The 20912-nt window shown below is 36.9% G+C and overlaps 1 protein-coding gene across 1 annotated transcript in view; it reads right to left on the bottom strand.

Annotated features, from left to right (window-relative positions):
* Positions 1-20912, bottom strand: part of 5-ht2b (5-hydroxytryptamine receptor 2B) — a 160389-nt gene that overhangs the window by 64190 nt on the left and 75287 nt on the right. The window contains exon 3 of the mRNA XM_078184361.1: positions 7313-7545. Within this exon, the coding sequence (XP_078040487.1) occupies positions 7313-7545 (233 nt within the window). The remainder of the gene's footprint in view (positions 1-7312; positions 7546-20912) is intronic.

Genomic DNA, 20912 nt, shown 5'->3' with positions numbered 1-20912 from the left:
AAAAAAAAAATATTTATTAGATCCTGCACGAAATCTGTATCACGAGTCTGACTCGTTACTCTAGCGCAAGGGGTTAATGCCGAGCCTGATCCACCATCCGAAAATAATTTCCCCCGATCGCTGGATCGGCCGGACATTAATTCGAAGCGAATATAACAATCGTTCGCGAGTAAAACCGTGTGATACGCGCCGCTTTATTAAAACCGGCGCGACATCGGGCCGCGTCACGTGAACGATGAGCTCCGAGGTCTGACCTCGAACGACGCTTTAATACCGCGCGGCGATTCATATTGTTCGGGCCGCGGCGACGGGGCGCGTTAATGTCAGCGGAGTTAATTGGAAAGTCTTTGATAGTTCGGTTGGCTGACCGGTGGGAAACACGCGTTGCACATATTTCAGCGAGTTTAACGGGCACGCGCGACGAATGAAAATTAATCGAGCGAAACGAGCGAACTTTTCTTGACCCGGTGAAAATTATGGTTGGCCATGGGACGGTGTCTCCCGTATACGCGGTCCGGCGGCCGCGCTCGCGTTCGGGACAGCCGGACTCGAAAATGTCGGTCGGATCTGTTTTTGTCCCTCGGCGTTCTGTATTAACAAAGCTTGTAACGCGATGGTTTTGCGCACGGTATCCGCTAAAAGCGAAACTTTGATTAAATGGCCCGCCATATTGGACGTCTCTTAACAGCCCGAAGGCCGGGCAGGCGTGACGCGGGGATATCTCTGCGCGTTGAGAGCTCGCGGTAACACGACGTGTCGGTGATTTATAGAATTCTATGCAAATCGGAAATTGAGAAATTATGTAATTTTTTAGTAGGCTCCATTCAACTTTTGCATTATTGCAATACATCTGGCATTATGTTAAATATTCCGTTCTATCGGTAAAATTATTAAAAATTTTATTTACTAGTTTTTGTTGCACTGGAGAGAAATTAATTTTTAATAGGGTTCAAGGGTGCAGAAGAATTAAAAGGAATAGTTACTATAATCAATTTTATATTATCAGGTCTGTACTTGTTAAATAAATGATGACTACGTAGTAATTCTTTTTCCATGATTTAGCAATAAACATAGTGTTCATATTGTAACTTTCAATACTTCTAGAGCTTTTGAAACTTATTAGAGAAGGAAGTAGAAAGATATTTGATATATATATATATGAATATTATAAAATGTTACGATCATTGCGATAATACTATTCCATGAACAGTGCTGTTTTGTTCATTAATCTGTAACATTCACGTAAATCATTCATCGTTCAAATAATTCGCGTTTTCGCGCGCAAAGTGCGAGCAGAATTTGTTGAGAAACAAAATGAAGAGGTTCAGTTCGATCACCGGTAAGAGTCGATACAACTTTGTATGAATGTTAATTTAGTATAGTTTATGGAACTATTAACCCTCATGCATATTTTTGTGATAATAACTTGCGAACGAATTTCGTGGCAACATTGTTAAAAATATTCTCGTCTCTTGTTTGCAAAACCGTGTAGGATCATTTCTTGGAAACGTGAGGGTTGATATTATCAATAAAATTTGATCTAATGATAGATGTAAGTTTTTATAAAACTCCACAATTTAGTCCAAGTTTGTATATAAAGGAATAAATTGATAATCGGAAATATTTTCAAGAGCGTCGATTTTTGTTCCTGAATCAAGTTTAGAATTTATTGTTTATTCATTGTATTATTTAGAATTTATTCTTATTACGATATTGTACGAATCTCATTGTTTTAGCGCTGTTAACAATTTACCGACCGGTCATTCGGCCGTGTACATTTTTAGATTTTCATAAAATTAGCATTAAACAATGTTTATTTCATCTATTTTATTTATATTAATCGTCTATATAATTATGTCTCTCAAAAGGTATCTAATGTTTAAAAAATTATTTAATAATATCTCCGTAATAGATAGCAAGTTATTGGTTGCCATGACAGCCGACTTAAAAGCTACCGGTTAGGGTAAAAAGCCGATTCATAGTCTACCGGTCGGTAAAATGTTGATTGCATTAATTCTTCTTCTCACACGAATTTACCTCGTTCGCGTAGATGCTCAAACAATCCGCGCTTCTCCCCCCATCCGTTTTCCAATATCTGTTACGCTCTTTCCCGTCCTCATAACTTATCCCAGCCACCATCTTTTGATTTCTTTCCGCCCTACTTCTCTTGAATATTTCGGATATCCCCTCGCGCAATTCAATCTTTCCTACCTCCGATTGCATTCTTACTTCCGCGACTTCCCGTGTTTTCGCAGCCACGTCGCTCCTTCTCCGTCTTTACATTACCCCCCTTCGAACACGTATTCTCTTACTCGTTCGAGCACCGATGTCTTCCAAACTGCTTCCGTTTCACAACCTGGCCGCTGGAAGTTCATACCGGAAGCACCGATCACGACTGTACGAAATTCGTCGAAATGGTTCGTTCCAAAATTTGCACGATCCATCGCGAATTCTTTAATTTACGGTTATTGAAGCAATAATAATAGCTTTGTTGGAAATGATCGAATAGATTGTCAATTTTACTAATAATTTCGTTTCAGTGCCGAGTAGAACAAATGTTAATGCCTTATCGATCATCTTGACTTTTTAGCATTATAAATAAAATTATCATTTTTCAACAATTTGTAAAATGCCCCCAATTTATTTTCATTATTAGAACAATCAGGTAACTGTCGAAGCGAGGACAGAGAATTTTTCAGTTCATACGTCGCCAGCTCATCTTCTCTTTCAATCGAGCAGACACGTGTTCGGAAATATTTAATCTACTCTAATTTCTATACCGTCCCTTACTATTTGCTTTATGACTGTGTGCGAAAGGCGTTCAATAAGTAATGAGACATGGGCCGGCAAGGTTCGACCCCCCTCTACTTCTACCATATCCAATTAAGTTTGTTTTGCCGTCTGTTGAATTGCGTACGTAAATATAAGCATCGTTTTCTGAGAATTGTCTAAACCTAATCGTGACAAATTTTGGTAATTACTGCTTCTTCGTTTATGAGATGCTTCACGGTCTTACAACAGTCCATCGATGTGTTGATATATAAATAATCGTTCTCATTTTTATTCAATTTTAAACGCATTCGTAAAATCATTGGTACTTGGATTTTTACATCTGCACTTTGTGGTGTTAAATGGATAATTGAAAGGGAAAGAGAAAACCATTTGCACAAGTTAATGGACAAAATTAGTATGAAAGGGCGGGGTTAATACAAAAGAGGCGGAGTTAATACAAGAGAAGGATGAATTAATACGAATGGGCGGAGACAACCTTCTAAAGTGCCGCAGCTTGTTCAGAAGGGGCGGGGCGAATACAAAAGTGGGAGGAGCCGACACAAAAGTATATTAAATGCTGTTCTGTTGCTTGAAGCTATTTACTTATTATATAATATATATAAAATATTACATTATATTTAATTATTATGATATAACACTACTAATATCATCAAATTTATTTATCATCTATTCATAACCCATTTATTATTTATCCCAAAAACACAATAATCTCCGATCTTATTAATCGCTCACTTCGCTCCCATGCTCCTTCGACTACTGAACGAACACCAATCGGTTAGGCTCTATAAGTATTACCGACATTTGTTCCCGCCCTCGGCGACAGTTCCATCGAAGAACTCGCTATTCCTTCGTCGTCCGAGGGGGACCGAGGAATCGAAAGCCGTGGAGTAGCTGCGGTAACTTTCGGAATCGGAATTTACTTCCGCCGCGGGAGTTTGTATTCCGCGGAAATGCAAATCCCGCGATGTGCGAAAATATTGGCTGCCGGTGTGTTCCGCGGAACGATTCGGTGACCCAATTTTTCATTTGCGTATGGAGATCGTCAGAATTTCAATATTCAAAATTCCACGCGGTTTATTACTCGCGTCTGCGCATCGCTACGTTTTAATGACGGAGACCGTGCACCCTTTTGTCAGATCTCCTCGGCCAATTAGAGCACCGTGCGGCGCAATCTTAACCCTTTTGCGTATGACAGGACCATTGCACCATATATAAAAGTTATATAAAATTTTATGCCTGTACACTGGATTATATAATACAAATTCTGTTCAAAAATAAATTATTACTTCAAGTAAAAATTTTTTATAGATGTAATTCACATTATATGTATACCCAAAAACATATAATAGCTATTAACAATGTTCGCTGAAAGTAATTCATAATCTATTCAAAAAGAGCATGATTTTTATCATTACTATGAACTACTTCGAAACCATTTGTTTCATACGACTGACAAGTGACCCTTATTTGCAAGAACCTAGATCTGCTAATCTTCTCTAATCACGCCTTGGTATCGTAATATTAACACAATATTATGTAACATAACATCGTATAGCCGTAATATGAAACAGCATATGTGAATTTAACCAAAGAAATATGACGAACATCATTATCATTGTGTCAAATCTAATTATAGTACACATTTGAATCTGGCACCTTAAATTAATTAATATTCCACGTAATATATTATTAAATACGGATGTTATTCTGTTCTTTAAAGTTGGAATAAAATTCTAATCCCACGTTATCATCCCTTTGCACTCGAAGCCATTTCAAATCTAGATCCAAAATAGCTGTTTTGACCAGCTTTATTCCCATTTTATATGACTTAGTATAATTTATGCGTATAAAATTCAGTCTTGTGACTCGTAAAATTGTTTTATTAATTTAGCTTTTAACGATCTCTTAAATAGAAGGCTTTTTAATAATATCACAATTATTTTGAAAATGATACAACAATTTTCAATTTCAGAGGCGCCACTCGAGTGCAAAGGGTTAACATTTAAGCATTCAAGTATATTCAGCCATGGAATAAACATTAATGATCCTGTCTCTTCTAAGAAATTATATCAATTGACAAATTCCTAATCGCAGTAACTGCGAAGAAAATGGTACGTGGAACGGGTTAAGCAAGCCTATTATTACCAAACGAGTGCGCGCAATTAATCTCAATTAATCGGACGCGAGCGTAGATTTTTCGTTGCGCGATGCTAAAGAATTGGGTGGCTGAACGGCGAAATAAACGGGTCGGAACTACTCCCGGATTATACTAATGCCTTTTTAGATGCACGCTTTCTACTCGGCTTTCGGGCCCGTGATTTACGCTGCGAACGCACGTACGGGCGAGTAGGCATGGGGCTTCGTGCAACACGACAACCGCGCGGAATGCCTATCAACAGTTTAAATGGACGAAGTATCGGGGCGCCCGAACGTACCGGATACGCTTCCAGCCGTTTCGTTTTCCGCTTTCTTAATTTTCGGTACCTCTTGATCGATACCTTTCAGTCACAGAGATTTCAACGGCAACCCTACCATTTCCGAAATGTCCGCAATTCCGGCCAGGTTATTTCAGTCTACGTCGCTACGAACGAACTGTAATTATCTTTCGCTGATTTATCGGGGTCGCTAGTCTTCTCTGTACGTTTCGGTATCGTTGACGTCTGCGATCGACTTTAATACATCATTTTCAACCGCTTTAATTTTTAATATCTAATTTAATTGTTCCCGTTAGAATTCTGAATTACACGGCGTTAATGAGATTTTCATTTTATTTTTTGGTATGATAAAGAAAATAATTCTACGATCACAATTTTTGTAGTATAAAAATAAGAGTTTGTTAGGTTTAATGAAATTTTATTCGGTTTTATTAACGCTTGTATTTGTTGAAAATATTTTTATTAAGTGACACGAATCAACTTGTATTTTCATTTTTGCCTTTATTCGAAGACGAATGTGACGATAAATAAATATATGTTATTTTGTACATATTATCTGTTATTTTATTTTTCGATATATTATATCATATATATCTTTTTAAAAAATGGTATTTGTTAGATCATAAAGATCTAAAAAGGTCATGAGAGGTCATAAGTAACCACAGAAATTATATTATACAGTAAATGTCATTAACTGTATGAAAAATTCATTATTTTCTCTGACGTAACTAACAGACAAGACTTTCTCCTATACCTAATATTATATTTCGAAGGATTGAATAAATAAATAATAAAGTATAATTTGCACGTGTACCTGTTCAAGAGGAAAAAGTGACTTTCTGTAAATCGACTGAAAAATTTCGCGATAAAATCTCGCGGTGAAAACGACGGGAATTAATCACGGCTGGTACAGAAGATTATCGTCCCAAGGATTACATGCTTTCTCTTTAAACGGAGCAAAAATGTGTAACACATTCGCCGCGACGTTATCGTAAGATGGGCGGCGCGTTTAACTCGCGATTAATCGAACTATTTCATTTCCATTTCATGCTTGAATATTCTCTCGCGAAGAACAACGTTTCGAAAAACCGGCCCCCGTTATATCGGAAAATCTTTTCCACCCCGGAACGATAACAATTATAACACTGTCCGAATGATGATTCATTGAATTCCTGTCAATACTCGTTCTCAATCACCCGAGATACACCTGTATCGGGCCAGGCGCGCTCGCGCACACGCGCGCGTTCCCCACCGTGTACGTGTTAATCCTCGTTTCTCTATGGGACGTTCATTCATAATCGACGCACGTTTATTGTCCGTGACGCGTTCAATCGCAATATCCGCTCGAAACTGTTCGTCTGATCAGACATTAAGCTCGCGTTAAATTGTTGTTCGCTTTTTAAAACGATAAGGAATAATTGTAAATCCTCTTTGTGGCGAGAATGCGACGGCTAAATAAAAGTTACAGTTGTTTCATTTTGCACGAATCTCGAAGGTAACAATTTTGGAGATGAAATTTCATTGTAATAAATAAAATTTTCGAGACTCCATATTAGTTTAGAATAATTTCAAACTTCCTTGAAAAATGTTTAGGTAGAATTTAGATAACTAATAATAACAGTAAGGAATAATATCGAGATTGTATACATTTAACAATCTTCTATTTGTCGGATAAAATACCTGATTTAAAGCGCTAACAAACAAATTGTAAATAAGATCTGTAATTTGTAGTTTATAATTGCGCTAAAATAGTTGTTTAACTATTGTAGTCAATTTTTCATTTTTTGATGATTAATAGAACGACAATTTCATTTAAAGAAGACTTCCAAGTTGCTTTTTCCCTTAAAATGTTTAAAGAAATTATATCTAAGGCACCAAATACTTAAATTCGATACTTTACTGATTGCAATTAATTAATAACAACTAACAGAGGTTGCAACGACTAACAGTTGTTGCAACAACTTCTTTCTTTATTTAATGAGTAAAAGTCCGCAATGTATTGTTAAATTTCTTTATTGTAATACCTGTTACCTGTCTGAAAAGAAAAGAACGGAACAGCGTCGGTTCCGCGAATGGTATCTCACCTTCGAGTACATTAGGCTAAGCGGCAAGCTCATGGCGATGCTGAGGATCCACACGAAGATAATTTTCAGCGTGACTCTCCTTCTGGTCTTGTTGCGACCGAATTTCATCGGGTATCGTAGGCTGAGGTATCGATCCACGCTTATGGTGCACAGGTGCATGATGCTCGCGGTGCAGAACAACACGTCCAGGCAGATCCAGGCGAGGCAATAGACCGGCGGCAGCGGAAAATATCCTGAAATGATAATTGCTCTGTGTACAGATCCCTCGAAACGATTGTAGAACGCTCTCGCCGTTCTACCATAAGCGCTGGATAAAGTTGAAAGTTCACTCTCTTTTTCCATCGATTATTTTTCAACTAGGATTCGGCGAATATAGTTGCGTCTTAACATAATTATTTTGTAATTAATATATTTAACACAGGCGACACACGTCAGTCAAATATTTCGATCAATTTTGAAAATTTATTTCTATTGCAATATATTTGATCACCTTCTATGACAAATATTAACTTTCATAACATAACATAACCTCAACACGATTATTTTGTAATTAAAATACTTAACACAAGCGACACGTCAGTCAAATATTTCTGACCAATCTTGAAAATTCATTTTTATGGAAAACAATATTCATCTTTCAGCTTGCATGAAAAAATAAATTTGTTTATATCTTCGTTATGAATTTTAGAAATATTAAACGAAATCTTCATACAGTTTCCACCCTCGTGAGCCAGTGTCTACTCTCAGCCACCTATTTATTTATTTATTTTTTTATTTATATAACTATGAAACGTATTATTGTATTATAAATGTAAATCATAAATACGGATTATAAATAAGTGTTCCTTTTTAGTAATTAAACTTTTATCCATCGCATAAAAATAAGTGAAATTTTCAAAATTCTTCTCCGCGCTTTCCATTTATTTTTGTTGAAAAACTAACGCTCGCGCGGTAGCATGATCGCAAGATTATCCCGCACGAATATTGTGAAACGCGCACCAGCCTCTGGACACACGATATCGAGCTTTATTTTTATAATTAATCACGCGCGGATAATTTCGGATTTCCATTTCAGCCAGATACAATATTTCACTTTCCTCGCGTCCTGTCGAGCAACCGGTTCGAAAGCATTTATCTTCGAAACTTCCTAACTGCTTCTGAATCGCTTTAAAAAAAAAAGAAGAAGAAGAAGAAGGAAATAACAGGAAGAAACGCTCGCGAGCACACGATTCCTATCGCGCGCGTATCTCGCGGGTAACAGGAATTTTTACTTAAAACAGAAGCATTCCGTGCCGTCACTGCAATTGCAAACCCTCTAAACTTTGCGCGCCCTCCGACTCGATTGGATCTGGAATTAAATTTTTGTCTTCAATTAGATGTTTTATAGCGTTGAATAATTTTACAAAGTATAAACGCTTACTATATTGTCTTTTATATACAACAGTTTCGATTTGATTTAATTTATAATACGATTTTCGTACTCGTTTAGATAATTTGAAGCAGAATTTGTAATTATGGTTGATAGTAATTAACACAGCTCATATTTGCATTGGTATTTTGTTAATTATAATATTCAAATATGTATCCTTGATGATATGTATTTCATTTGGATAATTTTTAAGGCATATGATGTAAGCGTTGATTAAATTTTGCGCGTGATAAAAATTGTTTAAGAAAAGTATTCCATGTTATTCGATGCTGATGATTAATCAACAATAAATCATGGTCAAATTTAAATTCACGAGACACCTACTATTTATTAATGGTTCTAATCAATTAAGGGTACTATTAATGAATAAATGAGGTACCTTTTAATGAAAGCGAAATATCGCGTAGCGGATTTATTTATCTCACGATTCAATAATTATTAAACTGTAATTCTTGATGCATATACTCGTGCATTTGTAAAATCCAAGAAACTGATTAGCATTATTATTTTAATTCATTTATATCATTCCCTTTAGTTGTTAATGTATTCTTAATATAATAGTTATGAGTGAAATAGTAAAAATATTTTAAAAAATTAATAATATTACTATCTCGAATCGATTCAGTCTATTAACAATGGTGATTTCCTGTTTCAATTTCCCATCTATTATCGTTATGTAAGGAAATTTGTATTTTACATAACAACACGTACTTCAATTATAGAATTTAACAATGAGAGTTGCAGAAATGATTATAATTATTATTAATAATTATGTGTTCACTGCTTTGCTGTTATTCTACGTATATCATTAAAATTCCTGACAATCGGATGCCGCGAATTCTCACGTTTGCGTCACTTGTTTACAGCAACCTTAACATCGCCGGTATCCGCATAATGCCGAAGGTCGATAGCAACTTCCAGTACCATTCTGACCATCGCATCACAAAGACTGTATTGTGAAACGTCTCTTACGATTGTCAAATAATCCTGAACACTTTCCTCGATGCATTTAAGGTCAAGTGCAGCTTCCACGTACGAAATCCTCCGCAAGAATTTCGAATTCGAACTTATCTTAGTGACAACAATACAAATACAACTGTTTATTAATAATTACAACTATCAATTGATAATTACAACTATTAATTAGTAATAACGAAAATAGATAACAACATGAGAGAAATAATAGAAATAAATAATTAGTAGAAATAAGTAATTACAACTCATAATTAGTAATGACAACTAATAATTAGTAACTAAAACTGTCAATTGGTAATTACAATTATTAATTAGTAATAACAGAAATAGACAACAACATGAGAGAAATACCAGACGAAAATCCAAAATAATTAAGCAAATATTGCTGCGAGACGAATCTAATATATATATATACGAATATTATAAGAAGAGTTTTTCGGAATTGCCCAGTCGCATAGAAAAATATTGAAACAGCATATCTCCATGCCAAATTCGGCGTAGAAAACGAACGCGTGACCGTTCTCGTTCCGTTCACGCGGCGCGGTCTTGTTTCGAATCCGCGGCCTTTTCGAAACATTCGAGCGAAAAGCCTGAGCAAAGAAATCTGTTTCTGATCGCTCGTAGATGGAAACGGCGGCCGCGCGGCCGAATTGAATTTGCAGATTAAATACGTGATTGCAAATCGGTTTCGAAATAAACGAAATCCTTTCGTGCGCGCGCGCGCGCGCGGCGAAAAATCGCTCGCGTAACACGGAACCCGGCTATACAACGTCCTCTCCCTGCTCGTTTCGGGAACACCGTTATTTGCATAACAGGGCGCGCGCGACGCCAAGGTAATTGTTAGAGGGCGGGGAACCGGGCCCGCTCGTTACGCGGGATTGTTTATCTTGTAACGAAACTAATAATCCGCGCGGTAACGCGACGCGACGCCCGCCGACGCCGCGAAATTTAAACGTTTGATTACATTTTTCGGGAATTTAATAAATTTTAATAATTTTAATGGAACATCCCTTCGATGGATTTCAACAAAATGTTGCAGTTTTTTTTATTAAGAGGAGCACAATCTAAATAAAACATATATTCTTTGAGTATAATTAGTAATAAAAATATGAATATTAATGTTCATTCACCCCTTACCATGTAACAATTTACTTCTGGTGGAGAACGAATAATTACACTACCTTTTCTTACGCTTTTAAAGATATTTAAACAAAAACTTATATATCAATGTATCACATATTGAAGACAATAGAAAATGGAAAATAGAAAATAGTAACATACAAATACATTATTTCATTTGATTCTTGATTAATAAATATAAAAAAAATATAAAACTTAGCCCACAATTATACACATCACTTAAATATACATTTAAAGGTAATTAGATGCATCATCTAATGTTTCATTGCAGAATAATTAAACTTACAATAACAAGCAAAAACATTAAATTATAACCTAACGATTCACCCTCAACGAATCTTTATAATGCCCGCAAACCTAACTCTACGGTCACGAAAGTATCTCTCAAGGAAAAAAAGAACCGCGTCCTACGGTCGACGGCAATCGCCGGTGCTAATTAAAAACTAATGAAATTCCCATTACGAGCTAATAAAAGCAGGAAAACAAAACCGCGGTGAGATTCGCTGCAGCTCGCGCGGCGTAAACGGCGAATTTCCGCGTCGGTTGTCTACGGCAAAAGGGTTGGAACGCCGTTTGCCGCGGCCGTGTTTCGTCATTCGTTTAATTTTATATAATGGGCGTCGTTTATTTTTCTGATTTACCGTTTACATTGTCGGCCGTCTGTAATTGCGAGCCGACGATAAAGGGCACAGCCGATTAAGATGGTCGAAACTGCCCTCAGAGGTTTTTCAATGAGTCATACACCGTTCGATAGCTGACCAATAAAAACTCATCTGTGTAAAATTTTAACCCTGGAACTTGTCCGTGAGGGTAGTTACAGAGTAAATTAGATTTCGCGGTTTTCCGGCACTTTTCCACCTTTAGCGGCTTTCTAAAATTTTGAAAAAAATATGGCTCATTTTACATAAAATCCGCAATCTAATAAACCAATTTTACTACATTATATTCTCCAGAGGATCGCGCAGCATCAAGCAGCGTCCGTCGGAACAAGAGAACATCGAACCGGCGTCGACGACCGTGAATCGGCGGAGTAATTCCAGGCGCGAAATTTGAATCCGGCGTCGCGTCCGTTGAAAGGGGAAATCAAATTTTTCGCGCGGCACGAATAGCTGGGCCGTTTAAAATCGTTTAATGCGTCGCGGACGAGATCCATTCCGGCTGTCACGTCTATCTTTCGCGGCCTCGCGGAAACGATTCCCGGCGAAATCTAAATTGAAAAATATCCTGCCGTCGCCGTCGGCTTCGCGGCCGTCCTGACGGATTCGCTTGTCCTCGGCGATTTTTAACACGTCGACTGCCGCGTCACTCATATATCTTTCTTCACGCGCCGGACCGCCCCTGTGAGCGTGCCACTTGACTAATCGCGCAAGTTTTCAACATTTTCTCGCCAGCATCGGTTGCGATGCTTTATTGTTAGTGTTTCAAACGTAGTTTATTAAAGCGTAGTTGGCGCTTCGACTGCCACGCTTGCAGTTAATAAAAAATATTTAATAATATTGGCATCAGTACAATATAGTATATAATAATGTTAGTATTAGTATAGTGTGATATATAATAATATTAGTATTAGTATAATATAGTATATAATAATATTAGTATTAGTATAACGTAATATGTAGCAACGTTAGTTTTAGTATAATGTAGTACATAATAATATTGCTATTAACATAATATAACATGTAATGATATTAGCACCAATATAATATAATATATAATAATATTAATACCAACATAATATAACATATAATAATATAACGATATTAGTATCAATGTAATATAATATATAACAAAATATTAGAATTAATCTAACATAATACACAATAATATTAATATTAACATAAATATTTTATTCAACCAAATTGATATCAAAAAGTTGCGGTCCAAAACGTCGATTACTTTGCCGTCATTCTTACGTGCGCATGAACATTATTTTCCAAATTTTACTAAACAATTCGCGGCGGTTGAAGCGCGAACAATCAAGTTACCGTTTTATTGTTTAAAGTTTGCCCGGAGTTGCGTAGCTACGGAGTAACATAGTTTCAAAGGGGGCTAATGACGGCGTGTCAACTTTCCTTGTATTTACGCAGAGCGATCCACAAAGTTTTCAAAGTCAACCTGTTTCTTGTTTTTTTTTTCTCTCGAAAGAATAATAAATTTCAAGCGAAGAAGTATTAATTTATGTTGGCGCGGAACCTCGCGGAAAATTAGAATTCCAAGGGAGGAACGTTGACTTTGGAAACTTCGAAGCTCGTCTACGTACAGAAGAAGTTTGCAACACGTCATTTGTCACGTTTTGAAACCATGCGACTCTTGTGTCTAACATATTTTTCATGGAATGCACGACTTTTCTTTAAGAGTAATTATTTTGTCAAAGTTAAGTTGGTTGATATTGTTATTTTAAGTTATTGATATTCTAAGAGGAATTTTAATACAGTTTTCAGAAATAATATAAAATCCAAATTAATTTCGCGGTTCAAATCACCAAATTTTGTTTGATTTATTTCTATAATTTCAGCATTTAGAAGCGGAAAATATATGTTTAAAGAAAGAATATTTTTATCACTGAAGGTAACAGTTTCAATTCATTAAAAATATATCCAATTTGCTTGTTACAACGGGATAATTTTATTCCATAATTGTAAGTTTCATAAATTTCAATGAAGTGAACATTTCACGCTTTTCTATAATTTCTCTGCAATCATTAGAACACATGATTTTAATAATTGATTGCATTGAAATAAAATGTTTTTAACGTGATATCTAAAATATACTTTCAATTATCTACAACAACGTTTTTAATTTATTTGGCACTTACAACAAAGTATTTAATTTACTAAACATACACATGTATCTACAAAAAGTGTATAAAATATTCGTGCACCCTCTAAAACGGAATAACATTTTTATAATTCAACCGAACGTCCTAAATGTTTTTCAGACAACGTGTCTGATAAACATACCGTTAACCATCCGTATAAACATTTTTGATCCCTTCTAAATACGCGCACGCTTCGCTCACTTTTTTATAATAAATTTCGTCGGCGAGTTTCGACTGTCGCAAGTTAGTTTTTAAATCGTCGCGTTCCATTTAAAACTTTCGCAACTACCGCGCCGGCAGGAGATACCGCGAACGTGTTTAAGCTGATTCGGTGAAACCGGGTGATCTCTAATTTTGCCAGTTATTTATTCCGCGAGTTGCGAATCCCGTTATCCCGGTATTTCAAATCCCCTGGCCCCGGTCCCCGGGTTCTCCGGTGCGCGACGTAGCTCTCGCAATTTTGGAATCCGGTTACACGAAAGCAGTCGACAAGGACGAAATTATGTCATAAATTAAGGAGACTGTTAGACGAACGCTTGGGCCGGGTTGCGGTTCCTGCGGTCGGAGAATTATTTAAAAAAAAAGAAGAACACGGTACCGGATAAAGGATCGCCGTCTTTCAAAGCGCGTAATAATGTCGCGAAAAACACTCCTTTGTGTTTAAACACTGGGACCTATGGTGGTCGGTTGCTTTCTCAAGGCTCGATTTTACACTGTTTAACAAATTAAATACTCTGAGTAATTTCTATAATAATAATAATAATAATAATAATAATAATAATAATAATAATAGCGAAATGATAATGGCGAATATGTAATAAAATCTTAGAAATGATTGATTTTACGATTTATGTTTATTAAGGCTTTTTTATTCGGCACAGTGTGTCCTGTATGTTATATAAATATTTTTTTTCTTACACCCTGTATATACAGGGTGGTTCACCATATATTGCTATTTAGGTTGACGGTATTATTATTACGCGTAGCGAAAGATGTTTCAGATAAAATTAAATTATTTCGAGAGTGGTATACAATTCTGATGGCACTAGTTTTCCTGAAAATGGACATGTAGAGGACACATGAAAGTCTCTCTGGAACCATACATTTCCTATTGCGCCAGTAGATGCATCTATTAATTTATTTATTTAAAAAATCAATAGCTCAGGGGAGACACATTAATGTTATAATCGTATAACCTTAAGTATCATGAATTCAATATGATTTACATTACGCGACACTTTCGGCACCGATAATATTAATAATAACAACATAAAAGACCAGTCGACGATTAAAAACAAAAGTCTCAAGCGTCGTCGTCGTCGTTTTCGATGTCTAACGCATGGGGATCCCTCGCTTCGCGTGCCGTAGAAGTTCCGAATGTCGCGCGGCGCTTAAACCGGTTAGCCGTGTCGGTCGAAATATGAAATAGCTCGCGTGAAAATATTTCCACGGCGTGGCGGTGTACCGAGGAGAAAACAGCGGTTCGCGCGCGCGCGACCGCCATTTTCGTGCGGTTACGAGGAGCCAGCACGCGAAAATTGCTGCCGCACCACCACGGAGCGAAATTGAACGTGTCGGAGCATTTCTGGACTAACGCGTGCGCGCGCGCGCGCTTTCTGCGACTTCTCGCAGTCCGGCCGATCCTAATTAAGGCGAGCCCGCCGCGTCCTTGCGCGTAAACGTGGCCGCCGGGCGACGCGTGCTCCGCTCGATATTGGTATTATCGGGTGCCGAAAACGACGTGACCAAATTTATTGCGCCGCAACGGCTTCCCCTTTTTTTTTGCTCTCTTTATTAAACATCTGGCACCTCGGATACGTTTCGGTTTCCAATACGGACACAATGCCCGGGGTATAAGCAATACAACCGGTTAGGTGTGTGTTTTCCTGTTAACGAAAAGCCCGATAGCGAAGGCGACTTTATTGTTCGCTGCGAATCTTAATTGGCTGTGCCGGAAATTCGAGTTGTTTGCTTAATAAAATGTCTGGCTGGCAGAGAAGACTTTTGGTGGGTGTACTATGGTTTGTAGTAATTAGTTGTGGAGTTGATGTAATTTGCATTGTTTCTGTTATTTTATAGTATTATATTTTGTTATTTATATTATGTTATTTGTATTGTGTTATTTATGTTATATTATTTATATTATGTTATTTATATCATAGCATTTATATTATATTACTTGTATTATGTTATTTATATTATAGTACTTATATGATATTATTCATATAATATCATTTATATCATATACTTTATATCATCTCATATATATTATATACTACATTACTCACAAATTTTAATATTAATTACCCTTTCCTAGGTATCTAAAAACAAAGCATAGAACAGTTCCGATTGATTATTCGTCGTTTAATTTACGTAACATCAATCTCAATAAACACATTCTCTAAACAGAAATTAAGAAGAGCGCAGCTGCTAAAAAATTATATTCCATAATCAAGTCGATTTCTAACTGTACAGTAAACTGTATTTCCGAATTCGGATATCACCGAAACTATTCGCACAGACACCGAACAAATCGGGACGAATTAATGTCGGACGACGCGACTGGAAATACGCGGGTTTGTTTTAATTTGAACCGATGGGCCCCGCGCATAAACCCGGGGCGAATTCGGAACCACGTGCGAAACTAGAACGTAGCGCCAGCAGCTTTTACAGGTTTCCATGTTTAGCAACGTTCCCCACGTGTCGGCATTACATCGGCAACCTGCGCGATATAAAGCAACAGCGTCGTCCTGGCAATTTTACAACGGACTATAAATACTACTCTCTCTATCTCTCTCTCTCTCTCACACACACACACACACACCCTCTCTTTCTCTCTCTGTAAATATCTGCATTCGCGTGACTAATTGTCCGCGTCCGCGTTTTCCAAGGTACTTCGCATGCGGTGTATCGACACGGGCGCAATTTACCGTTGAAAAATTTCCTGTTATCCGATCTAAATTTTGATGAAACGCTACGATGTAATTTATCGCCGAGAAACAGTGTCATTAAATTTAGATTTCGATGCTCTGCTTCGATATGTAATTAATTTAATTGTCAGTAATTGTGCTGTAATGTGCAGTGAAATGTGCGCGTTATTTATCACTCCGGTATTGTTTAAACACTTTGACTTTTGGGAGAATCTCTTTTTCTATGTATTGTCTAGATATAATTGTTATTATTATATAATTAGATGTTATATTATATGTGGCGTAGAATTGAAAAGCATTTATTTAATTAATTATTGTATAAGACAAAGTTCTTCAATGCTTTGTCTAAATAAATCATAGAAGATCTTCTCGAAAATACTTTATTTCACAGTCGACAATAAAAACGTAAGATTGATAAATTATTGTCGCGTATTTTCACGAATTGATTTCATTTAATAGATACTGTCTAAAACGTTTCTGTCGTTGATATTATTCATTAACAAAAAAGAATCTTTATACAAAATATAAATTTTCAAAGAGAATTACAATTAATATGATCACGTTGTAAGTAACGTAATAAAATTATTAAGACCATCTTTGATCAATATTGAATTTTCCTTTTTTGAATTTTCTATTTCAATCACTAATTTTTCCTATAATTGCATTAAATTCACAGTCTATTCATCGCTATACATAAACGCAATAAATATCAAAATATTAATGAAAATTACAATTAATACTTTTCAAATCTAATAAATAGAAATTAATTTTCATTTGAATTTCAAGAAGGCGATTACTATCCATAAACAATGCACACCGCACGAATCGACGATATCGTGAATCTCTATAAATTTGTATATTCCCTGTATCCATCTCTGTCGTCGCGAATAAAAGCTTATTCTCCTTTCACGGCCGGCATTCACGGGCGAGAAACATTACGCGAAATGTTCATAATACGAAACAAGTAACAGCGGACCCAGCACACGTTTGAAACGGCGCGCGGAAGTCGTTTGTCAAACGAAACGCGGAACAAGGAATTTTCGATGCCGTGCCGCGCGTAGTCAAGAAGATAACAAAATGCGGACGCTTTGTAAATTTCCGCGGTTCTAGCCCCGCGCGGGAATTTTTAATATTTCTCCGCCCTCTAATTGACAGCAAAATATTTCCAAGGTGTTTCCGCGCCGTGGAACAATTACGACGGTAAAAAAACGACGTGACCGGCCGCGAAGCTCAACCGCGTTTCATTAGACACGCTTCTGCGATGATTTCTGACGTTCTTAGTTCACGCGATCAACGATAAATTAATTCGATTAGACAAGACATTTTGCATTATAGTTGTATTATATTATACACAGTTGTGTTGTATGTAAATTATTAGCGACTACATTTAGTTTATAGAATGCTTGATCTTAAATCTTATGTATTTATAACCAAAATGACTAAATAATATCACAAAATGGAAACAGACAATATTGACTAAAATTGTTACAAATAGACAGTGTAAAAAAATGGCAAAATCTCTAAACCAATATAATTTACCAATATAATTTAATTTATTCCTTCTTTAATACAGCAAATTGAAAACGAAGGATGGCGAACGGGTTGTGCGCAGCCCTGATGATTTTTGAAATTTTTATTCGCCCAGTTTTGGTTTCATTCGCTGGACATCGCGGGCTCCGGATATCGCCGCGCGACGTGTATTGTCACGGGACATTTGCAACAATACGTAAATGGCTGCCGTGAAATTATTTCCGGTCAGATCGAATACGCGTCGCCGGGATCATTCCGGCTCGGCATCGAATTCCAATACGCCGTTGCGCTGATTAATTAAAACGCGGCCGTTCCGAAAATCTTGGTGACTTATGGCGAAGCAAGATTACCAAAACACGTCAATTACGGCGCGCCGTTCGAACGCGACCGTCGCTCGATCAAAATGCACTGTTGTCCGTTGATTTCGCCGCTAAACTGCGAACGTTTATGCTAATTCAAGGCGCGTTGTAATCGAAACAATTTGCAATTGTTGCGAAAGCAAACACGGGCCTCGTTTCTTTTCGTTTAACATTAATCTTGTTGTTTTATGTACGCAATTTACGCTCTACCATCAATTCGATTTTTAGGGTTATGTTTGCATTGCAATCATAAATTCGTTGTTTTTGCATTATAATCGTAAATTTGTTGTAATTGCATTATATTTTGAAGGGCGCTTTTTATTGTTTTTTATTTTCTGTGCGATGGATGCGTAAATCCTCTATTTATGAACAAGATATTTTGTTCGATATATACAGGGTGTATCAAAATTATTATAACACCGGGGAATGAGGGAGTAACTTTTTTCTTAGGGGTTAAGGAAAATTAATAATATTATGATTAGTAAAATTAATAATAAATTAATAAAAATTTAGAAAATTCACTCTTCGTCCATTATTTCGAACGCGACTCAAAGTCTAAGCGTATGTGAAAATCATTTTGATACACCCTGTATACGTCGAAAGAAGTAATTTAACAAATACGTTGTACAGCTATAATCAGTTAAACAAAATTGAAAAGAGATACTTTCGTATCATTGTTAATCCCTGTAAAATCGTCCTAAATTACGTTATAAAGTCTTCATTCAAGCGTAATTAATAAACTGTGGATTTTGCACGATTATGTGAAAAATGACAAGATCGAGAGGAAATAAACAATTTATAAATATTATTGTACCAATATTAAATTCCTGAAATTGTCAAAGAAATATATAAACATCGACGTTGTTCCTGTAATTATTTCACGAAAATATTCGCGATCCACTGACGATGAGCGACTTTAAATGATCACTAGACTCAACATTATCATAGACGACCAACGTCGGCAAAATTAATTAAAATAGTTTCATTCGACAACGCAAACAGCACAGCTCTGGTCAAACACGTGACGCAAAGTTCCGCATCTTCGCGTATCCCATTAAAATTCGTCGCATCCCCGTTACATATCTGCTCGCAACGTTCGCGCGCCGCGTTCTTCGGCGTCGCGTTTGTTCCTCTCGGCTCGGTTACTCCGAATCCCCTGCTTTAATTCGAACGCGAGACCGGTCGAAGCAGAGAAAGCAAAAGAAAAAAGATTCAGCGGACTCCGATAAGCCGGAATGACCGCGATCGCGTTAGATTTACTGCGAGCGTATTCAATTTTGGTAACGAACAACCCTGAAGAGAAATCTCGACTGGCGCTACCACGCGCGCGGGAAAAGTTATGGCCGCGGGTCCCCGAGTGGTGTACGTGTATAGTATCTCCTGTGGCTTGTTTCGCTGCGGTTTTCTGCGCCGTTTTTGTTCGCTGCAGAATGACCGCGACGTTATTAAACAGGGAGGTTAATTCCGAAGGTCGGGTCGAGCAAGGTGGTATAGTAGACGAAGAAGGGTATAGTAAGTTGTCGTTTGTTTAATTTTCGGTAGACGAGTCGTTTTTCCTTGCTTTTATTGTTTGTAATATTGTATTTGTATCTTAGTTAATAAATTAAGTGTTAAATTCACTTGTCTCGTAAATAAATAGCTCTGTTTAAAATATGAATGTTTAGAAGTTGTATAATATATCAAACGTATTGAAAAAAATTGTAATAACGACTTCACTTTGCAATGGTAAATTTAAACAATAAACAGTGTTTTAGGATATTAGTATGTGAATATAAGAGACTTATATAAAATTTTATTTTGTATATGTATATTATAAGAGTTCATAAAAATGTTGAGGTTATGTCAGACACAGTAGAAAATCTTGAATAAGTCGACAGTTATTTTTCGCTTTTATCCCAAGTAATAGTGAAATTAAAAATAAATATTTCAGTAATTGTACGGCGCACTAGTCTCTTTAATATTTGCAGAAAATTTCGAGTCACTTAGGGCAGTGTTAAAGAAGATATTTTAAAAGGGTCGACTCCATTTCGCTCCCGACTGTATATCCTAATTTTCGACGTCGTTTCTTCTCGTCCACGCCACCTCGTCGCGTTCCTTTCCAATTGTTCTCTTTCTTGGCTCTCTCTCTCTCTCTCTCTCTCTCTCTCTCTCTCTCTCTCTCTTAAATGACTAGGGTAGCGAAACGCTGCGAAACCGCAGTCGCGATCGATTATCGGCAAACACAATGGCCCGGAAGAGTCGATCGCGAAACACCCGACCCGAAATTTCGAATTTATTGTAACAAATGATCGTATAAATTGACGCCCGGTCAAAACAGCGATCGCGGCGTAAATATAATCCGCGCGCGTGTGTGTGTCCCGCGATCCACGTCTTTCCCCGTTCTCGAATTTTATACGCGGGGCCCGCCCCGGTTATTAAT

This window comes from Augochlora pura, chromosome 6 (assembly GCF_028453695.1).
Source record: "Augochlora pura isolate Apur16 chromosome 6, APUR_v2.2.1, whole genome shotgun sequence".
In the NCBI taxonomy this organism is placed as follows: domain Eukaryota; kingdom Metazoa; phylum Arthropoda; class Insecta; order Hymenoptera; family Halictidae; genus Augochlora; species Augochlora pura.
The sequence above is the reverse complement of the archived record's forward strand: the minus strand, read 5'-3'. Positions and strand labels throughout refer to the sequence as shown.